The sequence below is a fragment of the Anas platyrhynchos genome, chromosome 3 (assembly GCF_047663525.1).
Source record: "Anas platyrhynchos isolate ZD024472 breed Pekin duck chromosome 3, IASCAAS_PekinDuck_T2T, whole genome shotgun sequence".
Classification (NCBI taxonomy): domain Eukaryota; kingdom Metazoa; phylum Chordata; class Aves; order Anseriformes; family Anatidae; genus Anas; species Anas platyrhynchos.
Window position 1 is genome coordinate 54,034,640 of NC_092589.1, and position 26,831 is coordinate 54,061,470.

Sequence of the window (26,831 nt, forward strand, 5' to 3'; positions counted from 1 at the left end):
GCCTATGAATCTAATTTTTAAATGCAACATGATATGGACTTTGTATTTTAATTAAGCCTCGTGGAAACACTAGTCTAAGTAACTCACTTGAACTCTTCATTACATTCAGGTTATAGCAGACTACTCTGAGGCCAAGCTGCCACACACACTGTTTGGCCAGGTTTTTAAATGCTGCTTGTCCTGTTATGCATTAATGTCCCGCAGCAGCAGCTGACAGTAGCACAACATGGGAAACATTATTCCAATGCACACTCCCACCATCACCTCCCAGCCCTTTAAAGACTGCTTGTTTCTTGTCCCACCTCTTTGCAGGTTTTCTGAGCTTGTGTGTTAATGGCTTTGCCATCAAATGTATTAAGCACACAGTTGCTTTTGCCTATATCCTCAGCTATACCTGGACAGATCTTTTAACATAGCACAAGGAAAAGAGGAACAGAAAGGTACAAAGAAAACCTCACCTCAGGAATTGACTGGATTGACTCTACAAAATTGTCCAATAATGATTCCCAGATAGCCAGTTTTACTGTAACACAGAGGTGACAAAGCAGAATGCTGAGAGGTAGGTATATGCTTTCAAGTGATCTTAATTTACATCTACCAACACACTGTTTCAAGATGCTACAGATAGGTTTGTATCAACATGTAAGAGACCATTAGTATTTTATGATACAAGTTCATACATCTACAGACAAATTCAGGTTTTGTATTGACACAGCTTTGCATGCAGAACCACCTCAAGCTCAGCTCTACTCTCCAACGGACTGGTTCAGATCCTGGAGAAGCTCTGGTTCAACTTAACAAGGTGTGTTTGAGTGCTGTGTGCTGCGTGTGAAGCCTTTGCAAACTGCATTCCAAGGAGGCATGCTGGAGATAATTAGCCTTGCAGGAATCAGGCTGACTTCAGCTGGTGCCCCTTGAGTCTCCACTTTTTCTACACATTTCTACAGCGTTGTGCAGAACTTTAACTTCCTGTTTGTCCAGTACTTGATGCAGCATGCTCAAACCATGGAGAATTAGCTTGTATAGACAGACACACCATCACCTGTGTTTGTTGAAGCTAAATTTAAACTTAGGCAATCTTAAATTTTGTTTTAGTGAATATATCATTCACTGAAAAGATAATTATCTTCAGTGGAAGTTGTTCAGCATACACAATGCCAACACAAGTTCTACTCTGTCTCAGCTTGAGCCTTAAAGGATGATTTCTACAGGGAAATGATACAACTCAGGCTCTTTGTTCTTTTATCCTCAGATTCCCAGGCAAGAATGAAGTAATGACACATCAGTTTTAAAAAATTAACCCTGTTCACTCAGAAAAATTAAACAGATAAGGTTTATTTCTCAAAACAAATGCTTTTTGGTAGTAATTGTGCACATCATTTAGTCAGGACACACAGTAAACTCAATGCTGAGCATCTTTCATGGTCTTTTTTGAGTACAGAGGCCCAATCCAAGTCAGTGAGTTAAACGGCATTTAATTTAGCCCTTGAAAAGAGGCCAATAGGCATTTCAGCTATCGCTGATTATTTGACAGAGGTTGGTTTCTGCTGTGTTGTACATTTGACTTGGACTACACTTGCATCCTCTGTTATAATCACTGAACATTGCACTGTCTTCCTTTATGGTATACATGTCTAACACTACCATAAATTGGTACCAGTTATCTCCTGGGAATAAATCCCTTGCTCCGTTGTATGTGGCAGCACTCTTCCATGCAGTGGTTTTATGAATAGCAAAACTATAGAGAACTAGAGGCTATTTTTCCCCTCACTATTTCAATAGCTCTTTCTTCAACGGTCCAAAAACCATTTAGTTACACTGTATGCCTTGATCAAGTGGTGGATCGCTTCAAAAACACGCATTCTGGTTTTTGATATCTCTCCTGTTGCAAGGTGTTCCTCACATACTACATGAATTTTGGCATTCACCCTAAAAGCAGTAGAGGTAGTAGGATTTTCTTCCTTAAAGGTCTTTTTGAAGATGGCCCCTTATTGCTGCTAGCTTCTATTCCCACTTCCTACCTCACTCTAGGTCTGAAGCAGCAGAGAGATTTCCTCAAGCAGCAGCATCACTGCTGAGCCTGACTTCTTTCCAGTGCCTCCTGATGGAAGCACCACCTGTAGCATAGTCGTAGCTAATCAGCCTGGAAACCATTATCTGGTTTCTCCAGTCCACGCACTTCATACTGGTATGCTTCCCACACCAAGAGTCACTGCTTTACATTACTACCTGCTTTAGCTGGTATCTATTTTTTTTTTTTTCTGGTAATGATTTCAGGATCAATTACCTAAGATTACTGACAGCTTTCTAATTCCGGACTCCACACTTGTTACTATCCTAGAATAATCTGAAAGATGGGCAACAGTATGCCCAGTGGAACATCTGTCTTCTGCAAAGTACGTTTCTTAATTTGCTTTGCTCATCCTTAAGAAGATTTACAGTGAGCTAAGTAATTCCAATTTACGGAAAACAAAGCAAAAGCTTTGAAAACTAATCCTCCCACTGAAGCACAATCTTTACACAGTTCACCAAACCAGACACTAAGTCTTCAACCTCTCTCTGTTCAAATCCCATTTACAACCACATTTCACAGAATCTGTACCATAGGTGGATATTACAAACAGTATTAACTTACCAGAAAGACAAAGGGCATTCGAAAAGGCAAATTTCTGCAGAACAACTTCATCGATATCCAGCTCAGAATTTAACAAGATTTCTCCCTTATGAAGTTTTGACTGCCCTCTGTTAAAACAGGATTGAAGCATCTTCATTGACTAAGCCACCAGAAAAGGAACATTTAAAGAATAATCAACAATGCAGGTAAGGTTGGTTGTTTTATATAAATCATGATGTATCTATATGGCCATCACCCCCATCCTTGCATTTTACTCATGTTCAAACTGACAGCAACCAAAAAAAATCACTGAAAATTAGTTCTTCAGTCTAAAACTATGTCAGGAATCACAAATGCCAGATCTGGATAGTCCACAGTATTCAAAAAGTGAGGAAAAAAAATAAAAGACCCCTTGGCCTCTTACCAGGTTACCTTAAATAAGCTGAGCTGATATGTAACAGCTTATGTTGTTACACTGTCCTATTTAGGAGCACAGTTTTTTTTCTGTGCTGTTAGAAAAATTACAGATAAATTACACAATCAGTTACATTGAAAAGTATTTCCATAGGGATACTTTGCTCCACATGATGAAAAAAGCATTTAACAAAGCAAGACAGCTTGCCAGATTCATCCTGCCATAGTATTCAAGTTGCACCTTTCCTAGGAAGCAAAGTATGTGCAGAATGCTTCTTTGTATACGAACCTACAGGGCACTGAAGAAAGCTGACCCAGAGAAGTTTTGTTCCTTCTTTAAAATCAGAGTTGGCTCAACAATATGTATTTATTTTTCCTGTGAGGTACATGGGTTCTGTTTAGGATTGTTCTGTTTGGCACGTTCAGTTGTGCAGACACAGACCTTCTTGATTTACAAAATTTATTGTATAATCAAGTCCTAAAGGCCATTACTTGAAAGTTTAGCAGTTCAACAAAATTTGTGAATGTAGATGTACTGTTTTCTCCTTTCCCTATTTTTACTCATTTGAAATAAGAATTAAAAAGGTGTATTTCTACTAGTTACTTTTATGTGAATTTGTTGTAGATGTCTATTAGCTTTTAGATAAACACGAATGCCTGCAGATACTTACTCTCCTATTCTATAGTTCATCTCTTCATTCTCCCAATGGACGAGTGCAACTTCATATGGCTGAATTTCATGCTGTTCTAGCACTCGCATTATATTCTTCATCTAAGAAAAAGACAATTGCACAGAGGAGCAGTTACTACTGTAGTATATTATCACTCTACAAAGAACTAGCACGTAACAGGCTGATGAAAGCAACTTCCATGCTTATTAAAGTTATTTAAATAAAAATGAATAGGTGTGCGAGTAATTTTTTGTATTCAAATGAAGCAACTATTAGCAGCTTATTTCTGAAGCCACGTGGATGAATTTTGTGGCTGTGAACAACTGCAAAGAATCTATTAAGACTAAAGTATCATTTAATATCTACGTTTACAAAATAATGTAGGGATTAACCAGAGCAGCAGTAATGACAATGCAGAAATATTCAGTATTATAACAATGAGCTGTACAAAACTTCAGCACATGTCTGAGTGTGGGAATGAATCTTTAGGATAAATACATCAGGTGGCTGCTGCTACCAAAATTACTAGTTTGCTAAAATTAGTTTTGTTTCAACTACCAGAGGTCAGGTCATGTTACAGAAGTCCTTTCCCTATAGAAATTAAAAAAAAATAATAATAGTTTCAGCTGCCTAGAGTCAGCCCTGTAAGCAGTTGAATGTGCAGCTCCACTTGGAGGAGTAATCTCATTGTCATTTTATTCCCAAGCACACTAAAACCTGATGCAGGAATAATGAGCTCTTCTCTCTCACAAAGCATTTTCCTTTAACTCAGGATCTCCCATTCTTGTTCTTCTGTCTGCATTAAAGCCTCCTATCAGATAAATTGTTCTGCAATTAGAACAAATTCTGAACTGAAAAAACCCTCATCTATAGCATGCACATACAGGTATCTAAAAAGCATCTAACTGCACAACAGCTACTAACACAATATACTTTTGGTGCCTAAGTTCTTTAAAGAGGTAAAGTTTCTACTTAGTGTTGCTTAAAACAATCTCTTTAAAACACTGTACAATAGTTAATCTTGCAGCGCGTACTGTATGTCGATAAATTGTCCCCAAAGCACTTCCTCCAGGTTAAGTACATTAAAAATCTGTTGGATCACCTGCAAGAAACATTTTTCTTTGCAGACTTTGTTTTCTTCATTACTTTCAAGAATTTCAGTGATCCTATCTAAGACATGACAACATTTTTCACTGAAAAACATACAAAAATACCCTTACATATGCAACTGCTTGTTTCATACCCCTGAATGTAATACTAGCATGTCTAATGCCTGCTGTATATTCCCAATATTGTGGTAAACAAAAGTATGAAAAAATACACTTTTTTTTTTTTCCTCCAGTGAGGAAGTGTATGCTGTTAGGCCAGTCAGCTTAGATACACTGCTTCGAGGCACAATTCAGCAATGCAAATCCTGCTAAAACAATGCCAGAGCTAAGAGCCAACCTGTAACATAGCATGCCAGATTTCAAGAGTGCACTCACTTGGGTCCAGGCAGCCTAGCTGGCATTGTGGAGCCTAGTATCAATATAGTAATAGTTATGCTGTTAATACGTTATTACTCTTCCAGAACTACAACCAGCTCAGGCTTCCCAGCACCAGCACAAAGTAAGATTTAACAAAGCTTTACAGACCATAACCGATTCTGCAGAATTGATGTGTCTTGTATTACGCATATTTCCAAAGTTCTTCCATTGCTCTGAATAATAGGAAATCATGTTTCAGTGGCAGCTTTCTTTTAAAGAAATACATTAGTTTCCATTGACTGATGTAAGTTTATTCTAGGCCCAGCCTTATTTTACAGAAGGGACCACTTGTGATACAGTACATCTAATGAGATGTTCTGGATTCACTAAATGCAAACCCTTCCTATTTGAGACAATTGCTTCACAGTTTCCTTTTAACGACATACATGAACTCCACCTCGTTTGGCTTTTTGCCCTTACTACTTCTGGTGGAGAAGCTAGTGCACAGCCTTGCTGTTCAGGTACTTGAGAAAAGTATTTTACACTTTTAAGTCCTATTTACGATCAGCCTGTAGCTATAAATTGTTCTGTTAAGCGGCCATTTGTTTAAAATAGTTTTTCCTCCCACAACAATCATTCTGGAGTACTTTCAAAGAGCAGTTTTTTCCATTCACATTGTCTCTACACACTGTTTTACTGAATTACTTTCAGTTTCATTTCTACAGACCAGGTCTTTGTATTGTTTTGGTTCATTAACATTTATGCATAAAACATACCTCCTTGTTTAAGCAAGTTGTTTGGAGTTAAAACTTTGACAATGAGTTCAAAAAGCAGAAAAATGCAGTTTTCCTCCTGTACAAACAAGGCTGACAAAGGACCAACTGAAGTTACTTCTACTGACAAAAAGATTGTGGTATCAAGTTTTCAAAGTTACTTAAGCATGTAAAAATGTACAAGAAAATGAGATTTTTCAGAGTACCCCAGAAGGCAGAGGTGCCCAATTCTATCAACAGGAGTTAGTCAGTTAGTCTTCAGAAATGCCAGTGACCCAGTAGCACAGTTACAGCCACTGCATCCCAAATGGGCTACAGGCAAGGTTTGAAGGGAAAGCTAGTATCTGTTTGTAGGCCTGCTGATGTACTGAAACTCCCCAAAACAGACAGGAAATTGGGCACATTTCAGGTCTGAAATGGAAAAAGCAAACTTGAATCCAGAAGTTGTTCACATCTGGAAACAACGGCTCTGTATTTTCATTTACCTTAAAATCCTCCTATGAATATCTGTGCATCTCCCTGCCATGCTCAGTATATGCCAACTACTTTCATAGACCCTGCCTACAGATAAGATCAATGCCTTTTCTTTATGTATCTAGTACTCAGCTTTATTTAACCACAACAAACAAAATGCATAGATACAACATATTTTAAAAGTGACTATAAATATATTCATAAAAATAAATATGTCTGTAGCATTCCCCTCCTGGTCAGCGAAGAGCACTGATTTATCCCAAGGGATATGTATGTTATTTTGGTATCTATGTATTTTAACAATTATTACCATCCTATAAAAACTTTCCTTAAGGAATATTGCTGTTAGAAACACCCACAGAAAAAAAAAACAACAAACAACTGTTTACAAATTTGGCATGTTTCAAGTTAACCAAATGTAAGCTTTGGATAGTAAGTTTTGCAGTTTTAAGATCCGACTTAAATGTCACTAGAACGATCCTTCTCTGCTGATTTATTTCCTGTTACATTAACTCCTGTTAAACAACCATTCATGCGTCGATTTTTCTGATCTACTTCTTCAGTACATAAAACTGCAAGATTTTTTTGTCAGTCTCACAAGATTAAGGTTTCAGATTTTTGGCCTTAAGTAGAAAATTTCATCCCCTTTGTATGTTATACATCTGTTTGCTTATTTTGTGCAGAAAGACGGGTTTCAAAGGTGATACAGCAGCAAGCCACACACCTGAGGGCAGCTGCACTTCTTAGGAGAAGAATCAGTCCTCCTCCTTTCTGGAGAGATGCAAACTCTCAAAACGAAAGCATGCTGGGCTTTGTGGGACTAACAAGATCTCACTATGAAGCTTTAGCGAACAGTTGTGCTTTACTTACACTTTTCTCTTCCACATTCCAAAACACAACAGCCCCTTCCCTGTGAATTCAAGGAAAAAACTGAGGTGTAATTGCACTGTTTTAAGTATATGATCAATTTTGTATGATCAAGTGTGTTATCATTTTTTTTGATTCATTCTGATTGAGCTACATGCAATAATCTAGCAAGCTGCACTTTCACAGGATTGCTATTAATAAAATGTTTAAAACTTACCTGAAGAAAAAAATCATGCCAGCATCATCATCTTTTGCAGATTTCTCAGTACCAATCACCAAAACATTTGCAGCATCTAGTTTGAAACAAATAAGCAAAATAAAAGTTCAAAATGAAGAATTAATTACACTTCTAATCATGACAGCTATAAGCATATGATTCCAGCTCAACAGTTACATGCTAACACTTTCAGAGTCAGTCCCATGTCTTATTTTTCTGATTAAACTGTGACATTATAAAACTATGCAGCTTCTCTAAAGTGCCACATGCTACACAGACTCAGCTGCTATGTTAAACTTTGCTATAAACTGGAGTTAATGAAATATAACAGCTTTAAAGAACTTAGACAAAACCAATGCAGGGCATATTAAAATAACCAGGAACAGAATACAGAAGGCAAAAGTGGACATGAACACAAGTGAACTATAGAAGTTGGCCCACAGTTGCAGACTAATGACCACTCAAGTTCTGCTTGCCCAGAAGACCAAAATCTCTCTTTTCTATACAACAAGGGGCTAATTTTGCTGACTTTGCTTTGATAGTCAGCAACCTGAAAGAGCATACCCTCAAGGCAGCAGAGGGAACATCCATATTTCCCTTTGGATCAGAAGCATGCTTTTGAAATAAATCCTCCAGTCTCCCCTTCGTTCACCACGCTTTGGGTTTGCACTGCAGAAGCATCAGGGTGCACAAACTGGATTACTTTTGCATGAAATTAAACTGGAAGATGAGCTCCAGCACTGCACTTAAGGTACTCCAGCCATGCTAACAGGTAGGCATTACAGAGGACCAGACTCTTACACCAGCTGGTGCAAGCAGAAGGCCCCCCAAATGTACTCAGTGTGGGTGCTGGGTGCTCAAAACAGTTCCACTCCCCCACCCTTCCCCTGTAGCTGCTCCCCTGTACTGCTCTGCCAGCGCAGGCGTAGCTTTAGAAGCCCTGCTGTGGTTATGCCAAGGAAAGTTCACTTTCCAGCATGACTCATTTTACCATTGGTAGCCAGACCAGCAAAACCTCCCACCTCTATTGTGAGCTGAGACTCTGCAAAGACAAATTTGCAAGGCCTAACACCTAAGCGTTAAAAAGCTCAACGCCTTTGCATAAATATCACAAAGCAATCACCAGTGCACCAATTTAGGTCTGGGTATGAACTCCTGCATTTGCTTTACTGCTGAAGTCACATTGGCCAGGCAGCCTAAGCAGGCAGGAAGAGATGACTGAATACTGGCCATACTTTTGCTAACACACAACTCGAGACCATGAAGTTAGTTGGTCTGTATGAACTCTTCAAAGACCTCTCTTTCACTTGCTATTCCAATTCAGAAACATATGACTCGATGAATCACTGGAGTGAGCTTTGGGTGTGAAGTGGGAGTTCACCACAGAAGAAATATTTGTCTGCATTTTCCTCATTTGCCTTTTCAAATATCACTCTTACTTTATCAATCCCCTCCAGCTAGAACATGTACAGTGAATGTGAATTTGGTCCCTTATAAATAGTGCTACAGTCAGACTAAAATGTTTTTAAAGGGGTCAAAAAAAATAAAAATAGGGGGAACACTACAAAGCAACAAATCCACACAAAGTTTTCTAATTTAGATTTCTATGTGCCAGTACTTCTCAAGTTTCCAAGATGTAACATTCAGCTTGGTGACTTAGCACTGCTACATCCACGTGTCAACCACCACAAAACGTCACATCTGCTGGCACTATCAAACATTCTTTCCTTACTTCCTCCAAACTTCTGGCAGAGTATCTATTGTAAGGAGTCAAAAACACACCAGGAATAAATGAAAGAACTGGCAAAACTCACACTTTCAAGGTAAAGTACCAGCAACAGCACTATTTGCGTTACAGTAACTCAGTTGTGCTGAGGATTGTACAAAGTTTCTATCCTGAAGCAGTGAAACCAGCATTTCTATAACACAAAGGAACTAACTACAAAGGAACATGATGCCTGTATTATATAGCACCTTTTCTTTCCACATTCACCTTTCTGAGAAATACAGCCATTACTAAATCTTGCATTTAAAAAGATCCACTGGATTATTATCACAGCTGGTTTATTGGGTGTTTGAGAGTCAGCCAGGTATTTGATAACCTCTACTGAAACGCACATAAACAATATTTGTCATTCCTCTTAGCTTTATATAATCTGTTCATTCACAAAAAATAAATAAATCTACTGCCAACATATGAAAATCGCAGCTGTTCTGGGGCATCGGGTTCGTTAAGCTATAAAAAGCTCCATTTGTTTTTCTCCTGGAGTATCCTGCAGCTATTTCCACACCATACTTTCCCAAGTCTTCAGAGATACTTCGAAGAGAACCAGAACCAATTACTTTGCTGCAGGGACTCATCCAGCTAGGATATGTTTGGCCAGTATGAAGTGTCAACTGCGTTCTCTTTACCAGAATTAAATTGGTATGTGCATCTCTTTTACATTGCACTTAGTCAGCAAGACTCTCTCTTGCGTGCCTCCAACCCTCAGTGATTTACGTTAATAGAAGTTTGGGTATGGAAAGAAGGTGCAACACTTCCAATTACAACGTTGCTTGGCAGACGAAGCACCATGGCATCACGTACTGAAACACTGGTTAAAACAAACTTTCAGAAAATTTTCAGTTGGCAGATTTCTTGAAAAGCCGTATTTTTAGTATTAGAAATTAAAAAAAAATATTTTTCTTGAATGCATTTCTAGGACTAAGTTTTCAATAATTTAGTGTAACAGTAATTTGAGGAAAAAATCATCATATGGTAATAGCAAGAGCTGGTTATACTGCTATTCTGGAAGGCTTACTTATTTATTTTTAAAGTAAATGGAACTTTTAGATAGAGCTACCTGTATATTACAAGTACCAAGATGTATTCCAGGGTATTAACACAATAAGAATATGTGAAGTTGTAAAAATTATTTACCTCACCCGTATTTCATTTAACGAGATATAATATTGTTTTTAAGATGTTTTAAAAATCTACCTCTAGGCAAACTTGTTATTTCAACATATCCATGTGAAGTCAGGTCATGACACAGATTACCAAGATGATACTCATCTGCTGTTGCAAAGGCTGTGCACTGCATCAGATTCTGTGCCAAAGGAACAAAGATTCGAGTTAGGGAAAGGCTGAAGCAAGATGTTCATAAGACACGTTCATGTTTCCCTCAAATTAATCATGAAAGCGACACTTTTCATTTATTCACTCTTTTCTACTAATCAGCATTGCTACGCTGTCTGCTTCGTGTACAACTACTAATGAGGTTACTCCCTGCTAAGTGGGGAAGAAAGCCTATCTGAGGTTCACAGAGAGACCAAACCACGTAATGTGAGTCAGTCACACCAAAAACCTGCGTGACAGAGCCACGAACTGAGCCCTTCTGCCCTGAATGCCAGAGAAATGCTCTAACAGGAGAGCTGCAGTTGCTCTCACATCCTAAACTCTCTGATATACATGGTCGACCATCAAAACCAAAAGCAAGACACCCTCAATAGCAGCTTAAAGACCTGTGAAGACACATGGAGCTGGACCACCCCAGCCTGCCTAGGAAGCACCACAAGCTCCCAGAGCAGCAGTCTGGTCCCATCCTGCCCAGGACGGAGCTGGCTGTGCAGGCAGCTCCGGGGACAGCACAGAGCCACAGGTCGGGGCCAGCTGCAGATCAGTGTCCCCTCCCTGAGGGGAATCCTGTGCTAACAACGCGGCCTCGGCTGAAACCACGGCCGAGCTGAATGCAACAGCCAGTTTGTCTCAGGATCCCACAGCTTAAAAGAAATAAAATGCTGTAGTGGAACAAATAACTGGCACACTGCAAGAACATGAGGAAAAGGGGTGCTGACTTGCAGCAGGACTGACTCACGCATGGCAAAGGCATCAGAAAGTCATCTGTGTAAAAGCTTTCCTGATTAATCCGACAGGTCACCATAAACCGACCTACGAACTCTACTCCTCATTTTAAGGGGATTTCTTTGTTCGGATACCCTGTATTTCCCATGATGATGTTCTTCAGTACACTGCAATGGAAGATATCCAGACAGCAATGCTTCTCACTGCGGGGCCGTCACTTTCCAGCTTTTTGTAACTAATACAAAGGGGGATGTAACTAACAACAAACCAACAAAAGAGCTGTTCCCATCTGCAAGCATTTATACCCACAATACACTTCAAATCCAAATGACTTTCTCGCTGCACTCATACACCAAACTGCAACACCTGAGGAGATGTGTTTTGCCCCTGAAGGGGGCCCACCACCACTGATTGGGGGCAAGGCCATGCACTTAACTTCATTTTCTTTTTTCACTTTAACTTTCTGTTATCATTTCTAAAGTTTTGTTTACACGTCATCTTAGTTCAGTGACCACTAACAGAAAATACACTTTAAAAGTAATTCAGTATTCAGACAGCAATTTTGTAGATGTATTTCCATGACTAGGCTGAGTCAACAGTCGAACAGAAATGTATTTTCAGTTTCCTTGCTGCAGTACTTTTGAAAAGTTACATTATTACCGTATCATCTATAAAAAAAAGCAACCAACATTCTCAGTATCTATTCAGGAAATATACTGTAATCTAGCTAGTAATAATCTGAAAGTCTTTATCCTGCTCTATACTTTTCCACAGTTAATTTTGTTATTGTTCTTTTCAAGGCAGATGCACTAGAGGACAGACTATATCTACTGCTGTGATTTTACTTTCCAGGCAAAGACTGTAGCTAGCACCAGAAGCTGGCTGCCAAGACTAGGTGCCTGAATCAGCAGTTTGAATATGCAGTATGTTGTTCTTTTCTTTCTTTCTTTTTCAGTAACAGTGTACTGTTTCCCTTTTACTAAACTCTTGTTTGGTGGGGGACATTTGGACTGGGTATAGAGTTTAAGGTACCTAAAATTTGTGCATCCACAGACACCCTAGAAATCTACTCTCCCATGATAGCTGATGGAGATGGAACAGAGATGTCTGTAAGCTAACGAGTGATTCAGCTAATCCTAACATACAGGTGTTGACTTGTTACCCGTAGGTTGTGGATGGTGAGCTATGTGGGTAAACCTCCAACCCGTGCAGCCTGTTACACCCTCACCTACACACTTGCCTGAACAGAATGGAAGGTCTGTCTTGGTGACACCAACTCCAGCCACTTGCCACCCCCTGCTTCCTGGCTGTGCCTGGGGATTCACTCAGGTTCAACTCAGAGCCCCACAGCAACTATCCCATTAGCCATCCTAACTACTTCAGCAACTCATTCTCCATATCATCATGCCCCCAACAACTGCACAGGAACCATCATTCTCTGGTTAATCCATCCATCTCTTTCATTTTAAGCATACAAACATTTTGAAGAAAGAAAAGCTGCAAGATGAACTTAACCCTCATACCACCACAGGAATCAGTCTTTGCCTCCAGGACACTAGCAACCACATCTTTAATTGAGTTTCACGCTTTTTCTAGAGTATATATGGCCAGAGCATTAAAAATCAGCTCAAAGGCTTCTCATGCCTTCAGACCTTGCAGTATCAGTAACTAACCCGAGTCGTGGCACTAGGGACTGACTAAACCAGTTACCACTTTAAAGCAACTCTTCCACCTACCCTGAAGAACTGGTCTCCAACCATTTATCACTGCTGGTGCTCGGCATTCCAGCTGCAGGCAGCACATGGAGTGCAGGCAAGGGGTGGGAAGGAGCTTATTCACAGACAATTCGGCAAAAGGAAGGTGTTAATGGCCCTTCCCAACAGAAACCAGAGACCCTCAGGGTTCATCTAACTGAAAACCTTCAGAATGGGTCTAGAGCTGCTGTCTCCAGAGGCAGACTATGAAGGAAGGGACACTGCAGCCAGCTCTCAGGCAACTGCAGTGGAAATAGGGCCTGTGTTACTGGAGGGTTCTTGGTTCCCCCACCATATGTAGAGGAAGACAGGATCAGCTTTTTTGTGACAAAGGATTTAGAGAATAATGACGGCGTGTTGAAAAAAAACACAGGGCCTCTCTGTTTGCTGTACTTGTATTAGTCATAGTACAGAAAACGGTAGCATCTTTAAACTAACTCTTTATCTCTTTATACTAAGTACCTATAAGGAAGTACAAAAACAGGTTAAAAAAAAATAAATGCTTGTTCCAAAGTACTATCAGCCTGTGCACAGTCAGGGTGACAGCATGTCAAGTACCTCTGAAAATGGAGCTGTGTATTTGCCAAAACCACAAAGGGTTTATTCAAAAATAGAAAATGCTTTGTTAGGCCCGAGTTTATGCGATTTCTGTAATGAAATAATAATGATCTTTCCTATCAGGCAGAATTTTCTCCATCTCTTCACAGTGGAAAAAAGTAAAAATAGCAGTAAAAATAGCAGTGCATATTACTTGTACACATGTAAATGAAAATGTCAAACAAAAACTTTTAGCATTTCATACTGCCATTCAGAAACCTCAAAAATCTAATTAAGAAACGTCACTTCAATCCACCCCACAAAAAAGGAAGTAACCTCTACATATAATGTCATAGTACAAATAACAAGCTTAAAACAGCATGTGGTGATTTAGGACTAAAATTCTTCACTTTCTGTTTTCAGAGTAATAGGAAAACTCAAGTGGGAACTAAATTTTCTACAATGGAGCCTCAATATCACATTAAGTCTTACTCCTGATAATCATACAAAAACATTAAATGGAGTTTGCAGGAGTAGAAGGCAAGCGTTAAGACCTCGGTGCTCACATTCAGCAGATATGCAATAGGCAGATTTTGCAATGCGGAAGCTGCTTCTGAAAGCACAGTGCTGGTCCCAGTCTCGTCTATAGCACTATTTTGTTAACAATACCCTGGAACTCTGCTGTTATGGTAGCTTGAGGAGAACAATAACATTTTTGACACCAGGATTTTTTCCTTGTAGATGTTATATTTAAGTACACTCACAGTCTGCTTTGGCTAGTAGTAAAGGCTTTCAAAGAGCTGTCTTAAGGATTAAGAGCTACAAGCATGCGCTGTTCCACTTACTCACCCTATAGATCTGAGTTTATCCCAAATGTTTTGTTGATGAAGTTACTCCGTAGTTCTAGTAATCTGGTGATCCAGGTGCTATTTCTACACTTGGAATAATCTTCCTCAAGTAACGCAGGCTATGTCTGCACCTCAGTTCTGCCATTGACAGAACAGAAATGATCCTCTCTGAAATACTGTGAGGCTTCACATACTAAGTGTTATGATCTCCATCCAGATATTCCTAGAAGAACTTATTTTTATCACTAAGAATAAAATTGAAATAATTTTGCTGTAGTATTAAAGCTATTTCACTATAGTTTGAAATGCTGTGACCGTTTATATAAAAAAAAAAAAAGCAGCAATACTTGAGAATACAGCCTAAATCAAAAGCTTCTGAAATCTAATCTGAATATTTATAAGCTCTTTATTATCTACTTTCATCTTGATTTCTATTAGACATAGAACAAAGCCTTAAAACTGGACAGAATTGGGCAAGCAGGATGCCTGGGGAAAGTTGAATTACTCCAAAAGCTGGATTTTTCTCCTAAATATTGAACTAGCTTAAAACATTTTTAAGGGTTTAATGTCTTTCCATTTTAATAACCAACTCTCTTCCTTCCACTTTTGTCCCATATTGCTAGTACGTCTCTATTTTGTCTTCAAAATACCAGACACAATAGTTTCTATCAAGTTTGTTCCTGTTTGTAGAGTTCTGACCTCTCTATGTGGCCAGAGTCAGGTAAACAACGAAATCTTCTTCACCAAAGAAATATGTTAATTGCATTAAAATTTTAATCTAAACCCAAATGTGAACGTAAATGAAGCTGATGAAGTCCCCTTAATATTATATAGAATGCAAATTGTATTCTTTACCTCCATTTCTGATGGTAGTGGCTGGTTAGCTCTGGATGGCTGCTTGGTCCTTGGTGCCTTTGGTGGCCTCTTAACTGGCTGGTTACTCTGTTTTGGAATAATTTTAGAAGCTGCTACAATGGAGTGAAATCTTGGTGACATGTTCCAAAGCCTTTTAATATGCTCCGTATTGAGCTTGTAGTTTCCCATTGCTGCCATACCAAAATGTTTCCAGGGTGGAAAAAACATCTCCCTGCTCTGATAATGAACATTTTTTCCCAAAGCTGGTACATTTCCTTGGATCAATTGCCAATTCTTCACTTGCACACATTGACTTGTCAAACAAGAAGAAGCAGTTTTCAGAGCAAACAAATTCCCAATCTTCCTTGCTGTCCTGTCAAGTTCATTATGCAGCTTTGGTAGTGGAGGTCCAGTTCTATTAAAGGTTTGGTGTCGGCATATGGTTGTTAAAGAGTGGAAAGATTCAGCCTGAAGGCGCAGAAGTTTCAGTCTCATTGCTTCCCTCAGAACTGTATTCAAAAGAAAGAAACAAAATCCTCTATCAACCCTTTGGAAAGAAATATTATTATTTGTCCCTTAGCTAAAAGGTGACCCATACTCCTTTTGAATGCATTAGTACTCCTAAACACAAACAGTGATGGCTCTAAAAAGCTTTTTCTCAATGCTGTGGACATACTCTAATTAAGATTAAAGCATGTTAATGAACTGTGTGCTCGCAATACCCAGTGGTAGCGTTGGTTGCTATGTCAGTATGTAACCAGGTATCTTTTCCCCTCTGTTGTTCGTTCTGTGTAGTGGTCTGTGCTCTCAGCAACTCCACTGATGAAACTACTCATGGGCAAGCACTCACCTTAAGGGGAAGAAATCAGCCTTGCAGGCTGCAAGCATCATTATTTTAACATAGCAGAAACAACAACTAGATTGCTGTGTGCTTGTGTGGCAACATCACCTACACAACACTCATACTGACCCACACCAGCTACCACAACTACGCTGCTGCCAGCCCAGCATGGATCCAGCTCCTCTCGCCTGTCACAACTGAAACGAGAGGCCCCTAAACCAGGCTGCGGCCTTGATCCTGCCGTTACACAACGGAGCAGTACGGGCTGCCTGCGGATCCACCTGCACTGCCGGAAACGCGCACTGTTAGGCTGCCAATCCAGCACAAAATCTAGCTCCTGAGCGTATTTGTGCTGTGCTGCGGGTGTTGATTAAGTGAACTCTGTGAGCGTCCGCAGGCCGGGCTCCTCCAGGGGCGGGTTGCGCTTGCTGAGGGCTCGCAGCGCCGCGTCCCTGCCCCCCCCCGCTTCTGTCAGCCAGGAGCGTTCCCCTGGCGACAGAGAATTCATTTTCAGGAAGGTATTAGCATAAAGAAAACCCGTGGAGCTCCATAATTTAAATAAAATGGGTCTGTTTAGGGATATTTTTCCCAAAGCAGCGTAAACGGCCGTTAACAACACCGACACACTGCGTAACGGCCGAAACGCCCCTTCTTTTGTCAGAAGAAGCCCCACAAAAAGGGTCACGGAGCTCCCCCGGGCTGCCACAGGACAGGTGCTTGACACTGGGCATTTATGTGCTGTAGGCATTTCGGATTTATGTGCTTGCTGCTCGGCACGTTACGGGCTCCACGAGGCGGTTACGCGCACGCTGCCCGCACCCAGCGGTGCGCTGAGGCCCCAACGGGCCGCGCCGCCATCACCCGGCCCGGCGGCAGCGCCTCGCTGAGGCACGGCGGAGCCGCGCTCCCATTGGCTGCCCGCCTCGGGAGGGCGGGACATAGCCCGCCGGGCAGCCAATCAGACGCCGGGCGCGTAACGACCGGCGGCGAGGCCGCGGCGCCCCCCTGAGGCGGCGGCTGAGGGGCGCCGCTACCGGGGGCGCCTCGCCCGCGGCCGGCCGGGCGGGCAGGGGGGCGGGCAGGGGCGAACCACGACGCCCGGCCTGCCCTCCTCCAGCCGCCGCGGTGCGCGGGGAGCTGTGCGTGTGTCAGCGAGCCGCGACCTTGAGGCTTTGACACCGGGGGGGGGGCAGGAAACGGCCCCGTTCCCTGTTCCCCTTTCCCCTTTCCCCATCTATCCCCACCCCCCCCGTTCCCCCGTTGCCTCCCCCCCCGTCCCGTTCCCTCTCCGCAGCGCGGAGCGGCCGCCACCAGCCCGCTCCCTCCCTCCCCTCCCTCCCCCTCTGCCGCCGCCGCGGCGGGCGGGGAGGGGCGAGGCGGTTCCCGGCGCGCGCCAGCACTGACCTGAGGGGGGGGGGAGGAGGAGGAGGAGGCGGAGGGGGGGGTGGGGGAGGGGTCGCGCCGCTCTCCGCCGCGCTCGCCGCGGCCCCGCCCCCCGGCCGCCGGGCCCCGCCGCCGCCGCCGCCCGCCGCCCGCCGCGCCAATACCGTCCGGCCGCCGCGCCCCGCTTCCGGGGGGCGGGACAAGATGGCGGCGGCGGGGACGGCGCTGCCGGTAACGGCCCTACCGGTGCCGCTGTCCGGCAGGTTCAAGGGGTGCGTCCCGGCAGCGGTGCTGAGGGGGGCAGAGCGGGGCTCGGCCGCGGCTCCCGGCCCCGCGGAGAGGCGGTGGAAGGGGCGGCGGGGCCGGCGGATGGCGCCGGGCGGGGCGGAGCGAGGCGGGGCGGAGCTGGGGGGCGGCCCTCGGAGCGCTGCGGTGGGGCCTTGCGGGGAGGCGCCGGCAGGCGGCGCTGCGGGATGGGCCTCAGCCTCAGCCGCCTTCCGCGGGGGGGGGGTTAAAGTTCCGTGTTAACTCTGCCTCGGTGCCCTGCCCAGCAAACAAAGCCACCGTAAAGCCGTTGGCATACAGGGAGGGGCCTCACGCTGTGCCACGGGAGGCTCAGGGTGGAAGTTCAGAGATATTTCTGCTCGGAAAGAGCAGTCGGGCGCTGGTTCGGGCTGCCCAGGGAGGGGGTGGAGGCATCGTCCCTAGGGGTGCTCAAGGAGAGGTTGGACGTGGTGCTAAATCTACCTGTGTAGCTGTAAATCTATCTATTTATGTATGAATTTATATATTGGGAGCAAGCACTGTGGATTTTGTGATTGTAAAATCAGTACAATTGCAGTATAGCTAAACATGACATGTTTCTCTGGGCTCTTAATTTTAAATTTACCTATCTTTACATCTGCCTAACCACAATTAGAGAATGTATTTTAGCCTGGAATTGACTACATTTTTTACCTCGGTCAGAGCTAGTCAGTTAGTGTTTTCTTCCCCGAAAAGACTTCTCCAGAAGTCAACCCAAGAGCCCAACCAATTTGAGATCTTTTTTTCTAAATGTCAACTACTATAAAAGTACACAAACATATTTTTTAAGACCTTATGTTTATTTAAAAATAGAAGATACTTTATCATTTCCTCTCAGTAAGGAAATTTTGATCCTTTCCTTTTCAGATCATTTGCATATTTTACAATCAAAGACAGACTGCCCCAGATCCTCACAAGAACTATTGATACTCTGCATCGACATAAAAATGAATTCTTTGAAGAACATGGTGAGGTAAGAGTAAGGTGTCTTTTTGCCTGATTTTTTTTTCCCCCCTAACTGTTGAGACCCCTTCTATGTTTTTACTGATTTATTTCTATGATCATTGCTTGGCTTTCTTATTCTTTTTATCTGTTCTTCTTCTTGGCCACCTTTCTTGTAGCTTTCTTTTATACATTTCATAATTCACCTTCCTGTCCTACCTTTTTCTGATGTTTCTGTTCTGCCCTTGCATCAGTTTTTTTTTCCTCCCTCTTTCTCTTTTTAATGCTGCTATGGCTAATAGACTTAGCATCTTCTGACGATGGCAGTTTCACTTTTCTGTTGCCCTCTAATGACCAAAAGATCCAATCTAGAAAGAAGTCCAATGCGTGATTCACTTTAGGAGCATATGCATAAAATGAGAATCATTTACCCAAATGTGTTTGGCTGAATCAAGCTCTGATTTTTCAGGGACTTGTATGTGGCAATTGAAGCTTATTGCTTGCTTATTCCTGAAAACCTGGTCTGCGTTTCTACAGGAATAAATGTTCAGAATAGGAACTTTTGTTCTTCACTTATTTCAGAAGGGTGTTGAAGCAGAGAAGAGAGCTATATCTTTCCTTTCCAAATTACGGAATGAACTTCAAACAGACAAACCAGTGACTCCATTAGAAGATGAGCTGCCTGATGCCATGCTGTGGAACCAATACCTTGACTACCAACGAAATTTATCAAATGGAAATGGAGGACCAAGTTGGTTTCAGTCTCCTTGGTTATATGTAGAGTGTTACATGTATCGAAGAATTCATGCAGCGTTAGCACAGAAGTAAGTATTTACTAGCTTGGTGTATTACTCTGCAAAACATTATTCTGCCCCCTTTTAATTTTAGGAGAAAGGAAGACACCTGGGGACTAAGATATACAAAAATAAAAAAGTTTTAAGTATTTCCATATTCCTTTTCCCTTGTTCTGCACCTCAGATTTAAAATCAATATTATTTTATTCAGTAGATTTTGAGGTTTATTGTTGTTTGTTATGATTCGGTTTCTGCAACTTAGTCAAACTTGAGTTTTCATGTAGACTGCATAGCTTGCCCTTGCAGACTAATGTAGAGCAGGGTCTCAAAGTGATTTAACATCTCTAAAAGGTTTGTTAGCTTAGAGTTATCTCTTAAGGTGCACGTTCATCTAAAATACGTAATAGGAGTGCCACCACCATGTTGGGCATTCTAACTTGTTCTGCTGCTTGAGATCTGAAGTTCTTACTGCAATGGACCCGTTCATTCTACACCATCATCTTAGTTACAGCAGGGTTTGCAGGCCATGTGTTGCATCAGACTTTGGGAGCTGATCCTGGTTAAAAATAACTTTGAAGGAAAAGTTTGTTGTGCTGGTACTGTGGCGAGGTGCCAGTATAACATAACGGGGTAGGAATGAACAGTTTAATTGCCTGCTGCTGTCTAAAATGAAATAAAATAAGATGAGATACTTTATGCATAATGGACCTGTTCTTAGCATTACAGAGATGGAAACATAGTAATGGGTTTCCTTGTTTCTACTGCTATATCAGGCCCTTGGAACTCTTGAAAGTTCAAATTTGAGATGGATGTTTTGGATTGTACTAAAACAAACAGATGCTCTTCATTAGTAAGCTTTAAATTTCTCAGTCTTTATTATTTTGCTGCTGTTAAGCATATGTTTGGATAGAGGTTCAATCATTTGTTAAAACATGTAACAGCAAATATGATTCTTATTACATAATGAGTTTCTATTTCTCATATAGTCCAAGAGCTGCATTATTTTGTCATCTTTGTCGTGTTAATTTTCAAAAGTCCTAGATAAAAGCTTTCATAAGAATGACATCACGTTACTGTAAGAGGCTTTGGTATGGGAAATATACTTCAGTAGGCACGAATGCAGTTTGGGTCAGCAATTCACTATGTTTGTTCACTTGCATATTATAATTTTAGTCCTTTGTATACAAAGAATGGAGTTTAAAATTGTTACAGCAAGGATTGAATGCTTATTCACTCTCAGAATTGCTAAAAATATGAAGATGTCCTGTATGCTATTTGGTTTAGTAAGGTGTGTTATCAAGCTTTTATTCAGATGCCTAAGAATTCCCTATGACAAGTTAAAACTGCATAATCAGTGGCTATTACACAGTCTAAAACCACTGAGCTCTGAGCTTGCGTTTTCATGTATTTCAAGTGCTGTCTTGGAAAATGTGGAAAGTATGTTAATATACTCTTTCTCTGCTTACTTTTAGCCCACCTATTGATAATTTTGATGTATTTAAAGAAGGAAAGGCTCAAAATTTCTTCGAATCCCAAGGGGCTATTATTGCCTTATGCACTTACTTTCAAGAACTGCTTAAAAACATCAAAGATCTAGATGAGAAGCAACTTCAGGAGGAATTTTTTAAGCTACTGCAGGTAAACTTGTAGTTTACACTAGACTTTACACAAGACTTTAAAATATCTCTTCTCTGTAGCAAATTAAACCTTGAGGGTATAAAGAATCTGAGTTTCATTGAGAATTTTTTTTAAAAGCTTTTTTGTTCTTTTTTTTTTTGTTTGTAAGGGTGTGATGAAATCCTGATGGCCATACTGTATCACTACACTGGAAGTATTTGTTTGATGTTTTCCTTATACTGCTGGTCTTCGTTGTGTATTTGAAAACCCAGCTTATTCTCTCACAGGAAACAGTATCTCTAAAATAAATGTTATGTTGAGTTCCAGAGGGCCTTTTTGTTGTTTAACTACAGAATTTTAAAACAGTTAATTTTACTGACGCTTTAAAAGCTTTAGACTTTTGGAAATAAGCTAGATGTCAGTTTGGGCCAGAAGTGGTTTAAAAGTTTATAACTGCATTGTTCTCGGAAAAAAATGCCTTTGGATAGAATACAGAATATCACAGGATTATGGTAAGTTCGTTCATTGGCAGCAATGCACATGAACTATATGACAAAACTATTAAAAGCTCATTAGAGTGTACTTAAAACTCTTTTATGTTTTTGTAAATGAGTACTAGTTCTAGTTCTTATTTGGCTTCATGTAATAAATCACGTTTTATTACTTTTTTTGTATTCCCACTGGTGTTTTATGGAGTTATAGTGTGGAGAACACAATTTATAAAGCTTTCCAATCAGTGTGTTTACATTGTTCTGAATCTTCCATCTTTGTCAGTTCTGATGCATGTTTCTGATGCCTGCATAAATGCAGAGCCTTGTTTGGTTCCTTCCAAGACTTTTTTTTTTTCTGTGTTGAGATTTTTGCACAAGAAGTTGATTTCTATTAAAGCTTGGAGGAAAATGTGGAGTCAGAGCCTTCGTGTCCCTAAAAAAGAAATAAACAAAAATCTTTAAGTACTTGCAAAGTTCAGAATGTAGCTACAACGAAACTTACCAAATGTTTTTGTTTCTTCCTCATTCTAGGTGTCATTGTGGGGCAATAAGTGTGACCTTTCTTTTTCAGCTGGTGAGGAAAGCTCTCAGAAATCTAGTCTTCTACAATGCCTGGAAGATATGGTACCTTTTATCTTAGTGAATGATATGGAAAAGCTTTGGTCACTACTTCAAAATGCCAAAAATAGAAAAACAGATAAATGTAAAGTTAGAGTTGATATAATCCTGGATAATGCTGGATTTGAACTTGTAAGTGATTTTGTGTTAGCTGACTTCCTGTTATCATCAAAGCTAGCTGATGAAGTTCATTTCCGTGGAAAGAGTATTCCATGGTATGTGTCAGATACCACAAAGAATGATTTTAACTGGACTATAAAACAGCTTCAGGCAGCTAATCATATGTGGATGTCTAGATGTGGGATTAACTGGGAGGGCAATTTGAAAAAGGGCGTTTGGGTTTACCACGATCACATGTTTTGGACTTTGCCACATGATTTTTCCAGTATGGCTGAGGTTGCTCCTGATTTGTATGCTGATCTACAGAAGTCAAACTTGCTTCTTTTTAAAGGTGATCTAAACTATAGAAAATTAACAGGAGATAGAAAATGGGAGCACACTGTTCCTTTTCATCAGGCCTTGAACAAGTTTCATCCTGCACCTCTCTGTAGTTTGAGAACACTGAAATCTGACACGCAGGTTGGCCTGAAACCTGGACAAGCTGAACAAATTCAGGCTTCTGAACCTGAATGGATGATAAGTGGGAAATATGGGGTGGTTCAGTTTGATCCTGCTCTCTGACTCCAGTTCCTAATATTCTGGCAGATAGATTTAGTCAAAGTTTTAACTTTGTTAAAAAGTTCAACTTTCTCTGTTCTATGCTTGGCTTCAGCAAATTTTTGTTCTTGTTTGCACTTTTTCTTCCAAACAATTTGTTGTTGTTGTTCCACAAAAGACTTCTTGGTGTTCTGTAAAAGTTCACAGTTTACATAAATCACTGCATTTCAACATATTTTGTGTTCCTATTGTCCAATGTCAGCAGAAGATGTTTAAGGTGAACATTTGGTTGTCCGTAATTTTTTTTCTTCATCATTGAGTATGAGGGTTTATGCCTAACAAGTGAAAAATCTGCTTTGGAAACAGTTTTCTCAACTGCATCTTTGCATGTATTTACTCACTTCAGGATATTTTGTTCTCCATGTGCCATCAATTGCATGAAAGCTGATGTTTTAGCAAAAGCACAAATGAATTATTTTGCATATGGTCATTGCAGGAACATATTTTAAAACTGCTTGAAAGAGTTTACTTCTACTTTTTACATAAATTGTTTTTTATGTGCTGCTTGTGTCAATTGACAAAGTACTTTCATTGTTTTTTAAATGGTTGTCTTATTTGAAAATAGCAGTACGTTAAGAGAAGAGTTTTGGGGTGATATCTGGTAAATGTTGAATCTAAACTTTAAAATTAAACTTAAATTTCGATTTTTAAAATAGAAGTGGATGTTGCTAACCATTTTGCTTGGAAGAGGGGAGTTATCCCATCTGGTAGTAGGAAAATGGACAATTCCATTTTAAGAGTGGGGAAGGTTTTATTTATCTAAGAATCTCTACCAAAAACAACAAAACACAGTTACCTTGCTAACTGGATTTTAGATTTAATAAAGACTTGAACTGAAGGTGGCCTGTCCACCACCAGTGTTGGTGGTTCAAGTATTGCTGCCTCTTTCAATTGTCAACATTGTCAAATATAGTGCTTTGTATTTTTTTAAGAAGGATGCCACATTTTTTATGGGGGAAATATAACCCCAGTTGCACTGAGAAGTACAATATATACTAAAGATACACATGCCATATAGGTTGCTGCTAATTAAAGTTGTGTCCCATTTTCTTTTCCTCCAACCCAGTCTCAGTTTACCTCACTCAGAAGTTGGGGGAAAATTTGGAATATTTTAGTGATTTTTTTTTTTTTTTCAGAGTGACATGAAAGGGAAAATGCAGTATCTGTTTCTAAAGGAAAAATTAAAAATAGATTCTATTGTCTTATTTTAGTTGTTTGAAATAGGGCCTTTTTGGAGGGCTGATATGATGGCAGTGATAAATGCAGGTTTGTTAGAAAATAGCAAAATTTCTCATAGCATCTGTCTTTCTGTCTGTGCTGCTGTCTGGAGCTGCTAAAATGAGTAGAACTTGCTGCTGGTAACCGGGGTCGTTATGTTACAGAGAACAGGAGTAACCCACAGGTAGAGAAACTTCATCTTCTATTTTATAGATACAGTGAAATCTTACACAACAAAAAGGAGGACACTGTAGTGGCCTTACTTGGCTGCATTCTGGAACTGAAGAAACATGTGCTCTAACAAAGGAATTAGAATGGCTGGATGGTGGAAGGTGGACTAAAAGCGACTTCTGCACTTAACAGTTAACCTAAGACAAGAGTAAACTTTGGTAGGTCTAAAGCTATTTTAGCCTTTGAAAATGAAGCTGGAATCCCTTCTGGTCAGTGAAATCACTGGCAAAAAAATGTCTCGTTTCCCATTCTGACATGCAGAGAATCAGTTGGTGCTATGAGATACTGTGTTCTTATAATAAAGATCAATATAATGGATAAACGCACTCCAGTTGCTGATGACTTTGGTTATTTGTGTTTGTGTTCTTCTTTCTTTTCACTTCTGAAAGTATATTCATATTTCAAAGTTGCAAGGTCAAATATTCAAAAACTAAAATGCTAGGAATTTCAGGAGGCAATACAATACTAAATACTGGTGGGATTCTAGTTTTGGGACCTGAACTTAGTCATTTCCTTTGTATCTCTGGCTTACTACATCTAAAGGATGAATTCATGTCCATCCCCAACCATTTGAATAACTGTAAGTTAGAAATCCAGTCGAGAGCTAAAGGTCAGATGGACTGTCTCTGTCCGGAGAGAGCTCAGGGAGGCTCCAGATGTGGTGCTTTGATCAAATACATAAATGGTATGATGAGTCTGGGCACTGGAGCCCCAGTTTCTCATCTTTGAAAATGCTGTTAACTTGTTTCAAATGCACTTTGAAGCAACAGCTTTGGGTCAAGAGCAGAGAGGTGGATGTTGTGGAATAGGTGCACTGAAAACTTCCTGCCTAGTCCAAGGAAGCAAAATAATTAGCAGAAAGAACCTGATCTTCTCTGGATGGATGATTTTTGAGGTGCTCACTTAAGCTGCTGGAGAGGTTTGAAAGTTGTAACTCATTTTGCAGTCTATTAAGTCAGCATGTCTTTTACCCCTCACAAAGGAAAGTTTTGTAATTATTAGCGTGACAACCTAATTACATCAAGAATACACATACATAACTTCCAGATACCTAATTGCTTGGCTTCTATAGCTGTAACTGCAACGTGTCATTTACAGACAGGATGGAATATGCATTACACTTTTCCATTTGTTGGTTGGCTGTTACAAAGAGTTTACAAAAAGTAAAATTCAGATTTCCAATAAAGAAAAGAAGCGATGCTGAAATGCCGGTGTTATATTCTCCCGTGCTACAAGGTAGGAGCAGGACTGGTACTCTATAGGTTATAGGTTAGTTGAAAATAGTGTATACATTTAGGAAGTGCTTTCCGAGGTATTCAGCATTAACTACTTGTGTAAGTACAGCTTCATGAAAGGGAAACCTGTGCCTACTTCGTTCAGGTGGAATATACTGTTATTAGACAGCATAAAGCATGTGTTACAACAATAGCATACGTTATAGCATAATTATTTTCTTGATTGTCCAGGAAAGTTGCTTCTGTACATCAGTTATAACTAATTGCCCAAAATGCTTCTACAACATACCCCAGGAGCTACTAATATGTATACCCAAATTCTTGAGGTTTTCCTTTCATGTGCCATTTGAGTATTTATAGCAGAAATAAGGGCATTTTCAGTAATTCCAAGGACCACCACAGACCAATGTCTTTTGACACATTTTTTTTTTTTGTGTGTGTGCTACCTCTTGAGGAACTGTATTTGTAAATCAGTTCTTGAGAGATAACAATGACTTCCATCTGTGATGAAACAGTGGGAAAATTAGGGTCACTGGCACAGCAAAAGTCAGTATAAAAACCAAGTACTTCATAATTTGTTAGGTAAGATATGTACAACAAGTCTATGTATTTGAGGCTGTAAGATGAGCTGTTATAAAATAAACTGATCTAGAAAATAAGTTGATGGTATGACTGGAAACTGATTTAAGAATATTGAAATAAATGATATACTTCTGTGCAAAAGTTGAACATCGTACTGTTTCAATGGGTGGAAAAGCCAAGTTAAAGTAATTCAGGTCAAAGTTCCTGTTGTTTTTCCTCTGAAGTGGATTTTATTTAAATGCCAATAAAGCTTATTTATTCTGTGAAGTTTTGAAAGAAATAGATGCAAGAGTACCAACATTTTTTTCCCTAATACTGCCATGTCTCAAACTTTTTACCTTGTTACAATTACCGATATTCTTGTTAATTTCAAAACCCTAAAAAGCATTGAGAATCTGTCGAAATACACGTGACAGCTACTTACTAAGCCTAGTGCAGCTGGTGTAGTTGTTATGAGGATCATTTCCCAAACCAATAGGTGCTCCATATGTTCTCAGCAAAAATGGAAATACTTAAGTGTTTGGC

At 40.4% G+C, this 26,831-nt stretch overlaps 2 protein-coding genes across 8 annotated transcripts in view; one reads left to right on the forward strand and one right to left on the reverse strand.

Annotated features, from left to right (window-relative positions):
• RMND1 (required for meiotic nuclear division 1 homolog) overlaps positions 1-17,711 on the reverse strand; it is a 20,841-nt gene extending 3,130 nt beyond the window's left edge. For 3 of the 5 annotated variants that reach the window (XM_072035917.1, XM_072035920.1, XM_072035919.1), the window contains exons 1-8: positions 17,580-17,711; positions 15,335-15,843; positions 10,477-10,585; positions 7,497-7,572; positions 7,283-7,322; positions 3,700-3,800; positions 2,636-2,742; positions 459-523 (exon numbers count right to left, since the gene is read on the reverse strand). In XM_072035917.1, coding sequence (XP_071892018.1) covers positions 459-523; positions 2,636-2,742; positions 3,700-3,800; positions 7,283-7,322; positions 7,497-7,572; positions 10,477-10,585; positions 15,335-15,829 — 993 coding nt within the window. In that variant the 5' untranslated portion in view covers positions 15,830-15,843; positions 17,580-17,711. Of the gene's footprint in view, positions 1-458; positions 524-2,635; positions 2,743-3,699; positions 3,801-7,282; positions 7,323-7,496; positions 7,573-10,476; positions 10,586-11,474; positions 11,597-15,334; positions 15,844-16,304; positions 16,617-17,579 lie in introns of those variants that run through there. The other 2 variants (XM_072035918.1, XM_072035921.1) reach the window with 2 other exon arrangements.
• Positions 17,154-24,815, forward strand: ARMT1 (acidic residue methyltransferase 1). 3 transcript variants are annotated; one of them, XM_072035915.1, is made up of 5 exons: positions 17,154-17,300; positions 18,729-18,834; positions 19,386-19,627; positions 21,070-21,235; positions 22,237-24,815. In XM_072035915.1, exons 3-5 carry the CDS (start codon positions 19,494-19,496, stop codon positions 23,002-23,004), a joined length of 1,068 nt encoding a protein of 355 aa, XP_071892016.1. In that variant the 5' UTR covers positions 17,154-17,300; positions 18,729-18,834; positions 19,386-19,493; the 3' UTR covers positions 23,005-24,815. The 3 variants fall into 3 exon arrangements, with proteins under 3 accessions (XP_071892016.1, XP_027310171.1, XP_038031811.1); XM_027454370.3 differs by lacking the exon at positions 17,154-17,300 and adding an exon at positions 17,696-17,830; XM_038175883.2 differs by lacking the exon at positions 17,154-17,300 and adding an exon at positions 18,192-18,315.
• The last annotated feature ends 2,016 nt before the right edge of the window (positions 24,816-26,831 follow it).

Coding starts and splice junctions, on each gene's coding strand:
- ARMT1 (XM_027454370.3), top strand. CDS start 17,763: ATGGCGGCGGCGGGGACGGCGCTGCCGGTAACGGCCCTACCGGTGCCG. Junction 17,831..18,728: donor CTGTCCGGCAGGTTCAAGGG/GTGCGTCCCGGC, acceptor TTTCCTTTTCAG/ATCATTTGCATATTTTACAA. Junction 21,236..22,236: donor AATTTTTTAAGCTACTGCAG/GTAAACTTGTAG, acceptor TCCTCATTCTAG/GTGTCATTGTGGGGCAATAA.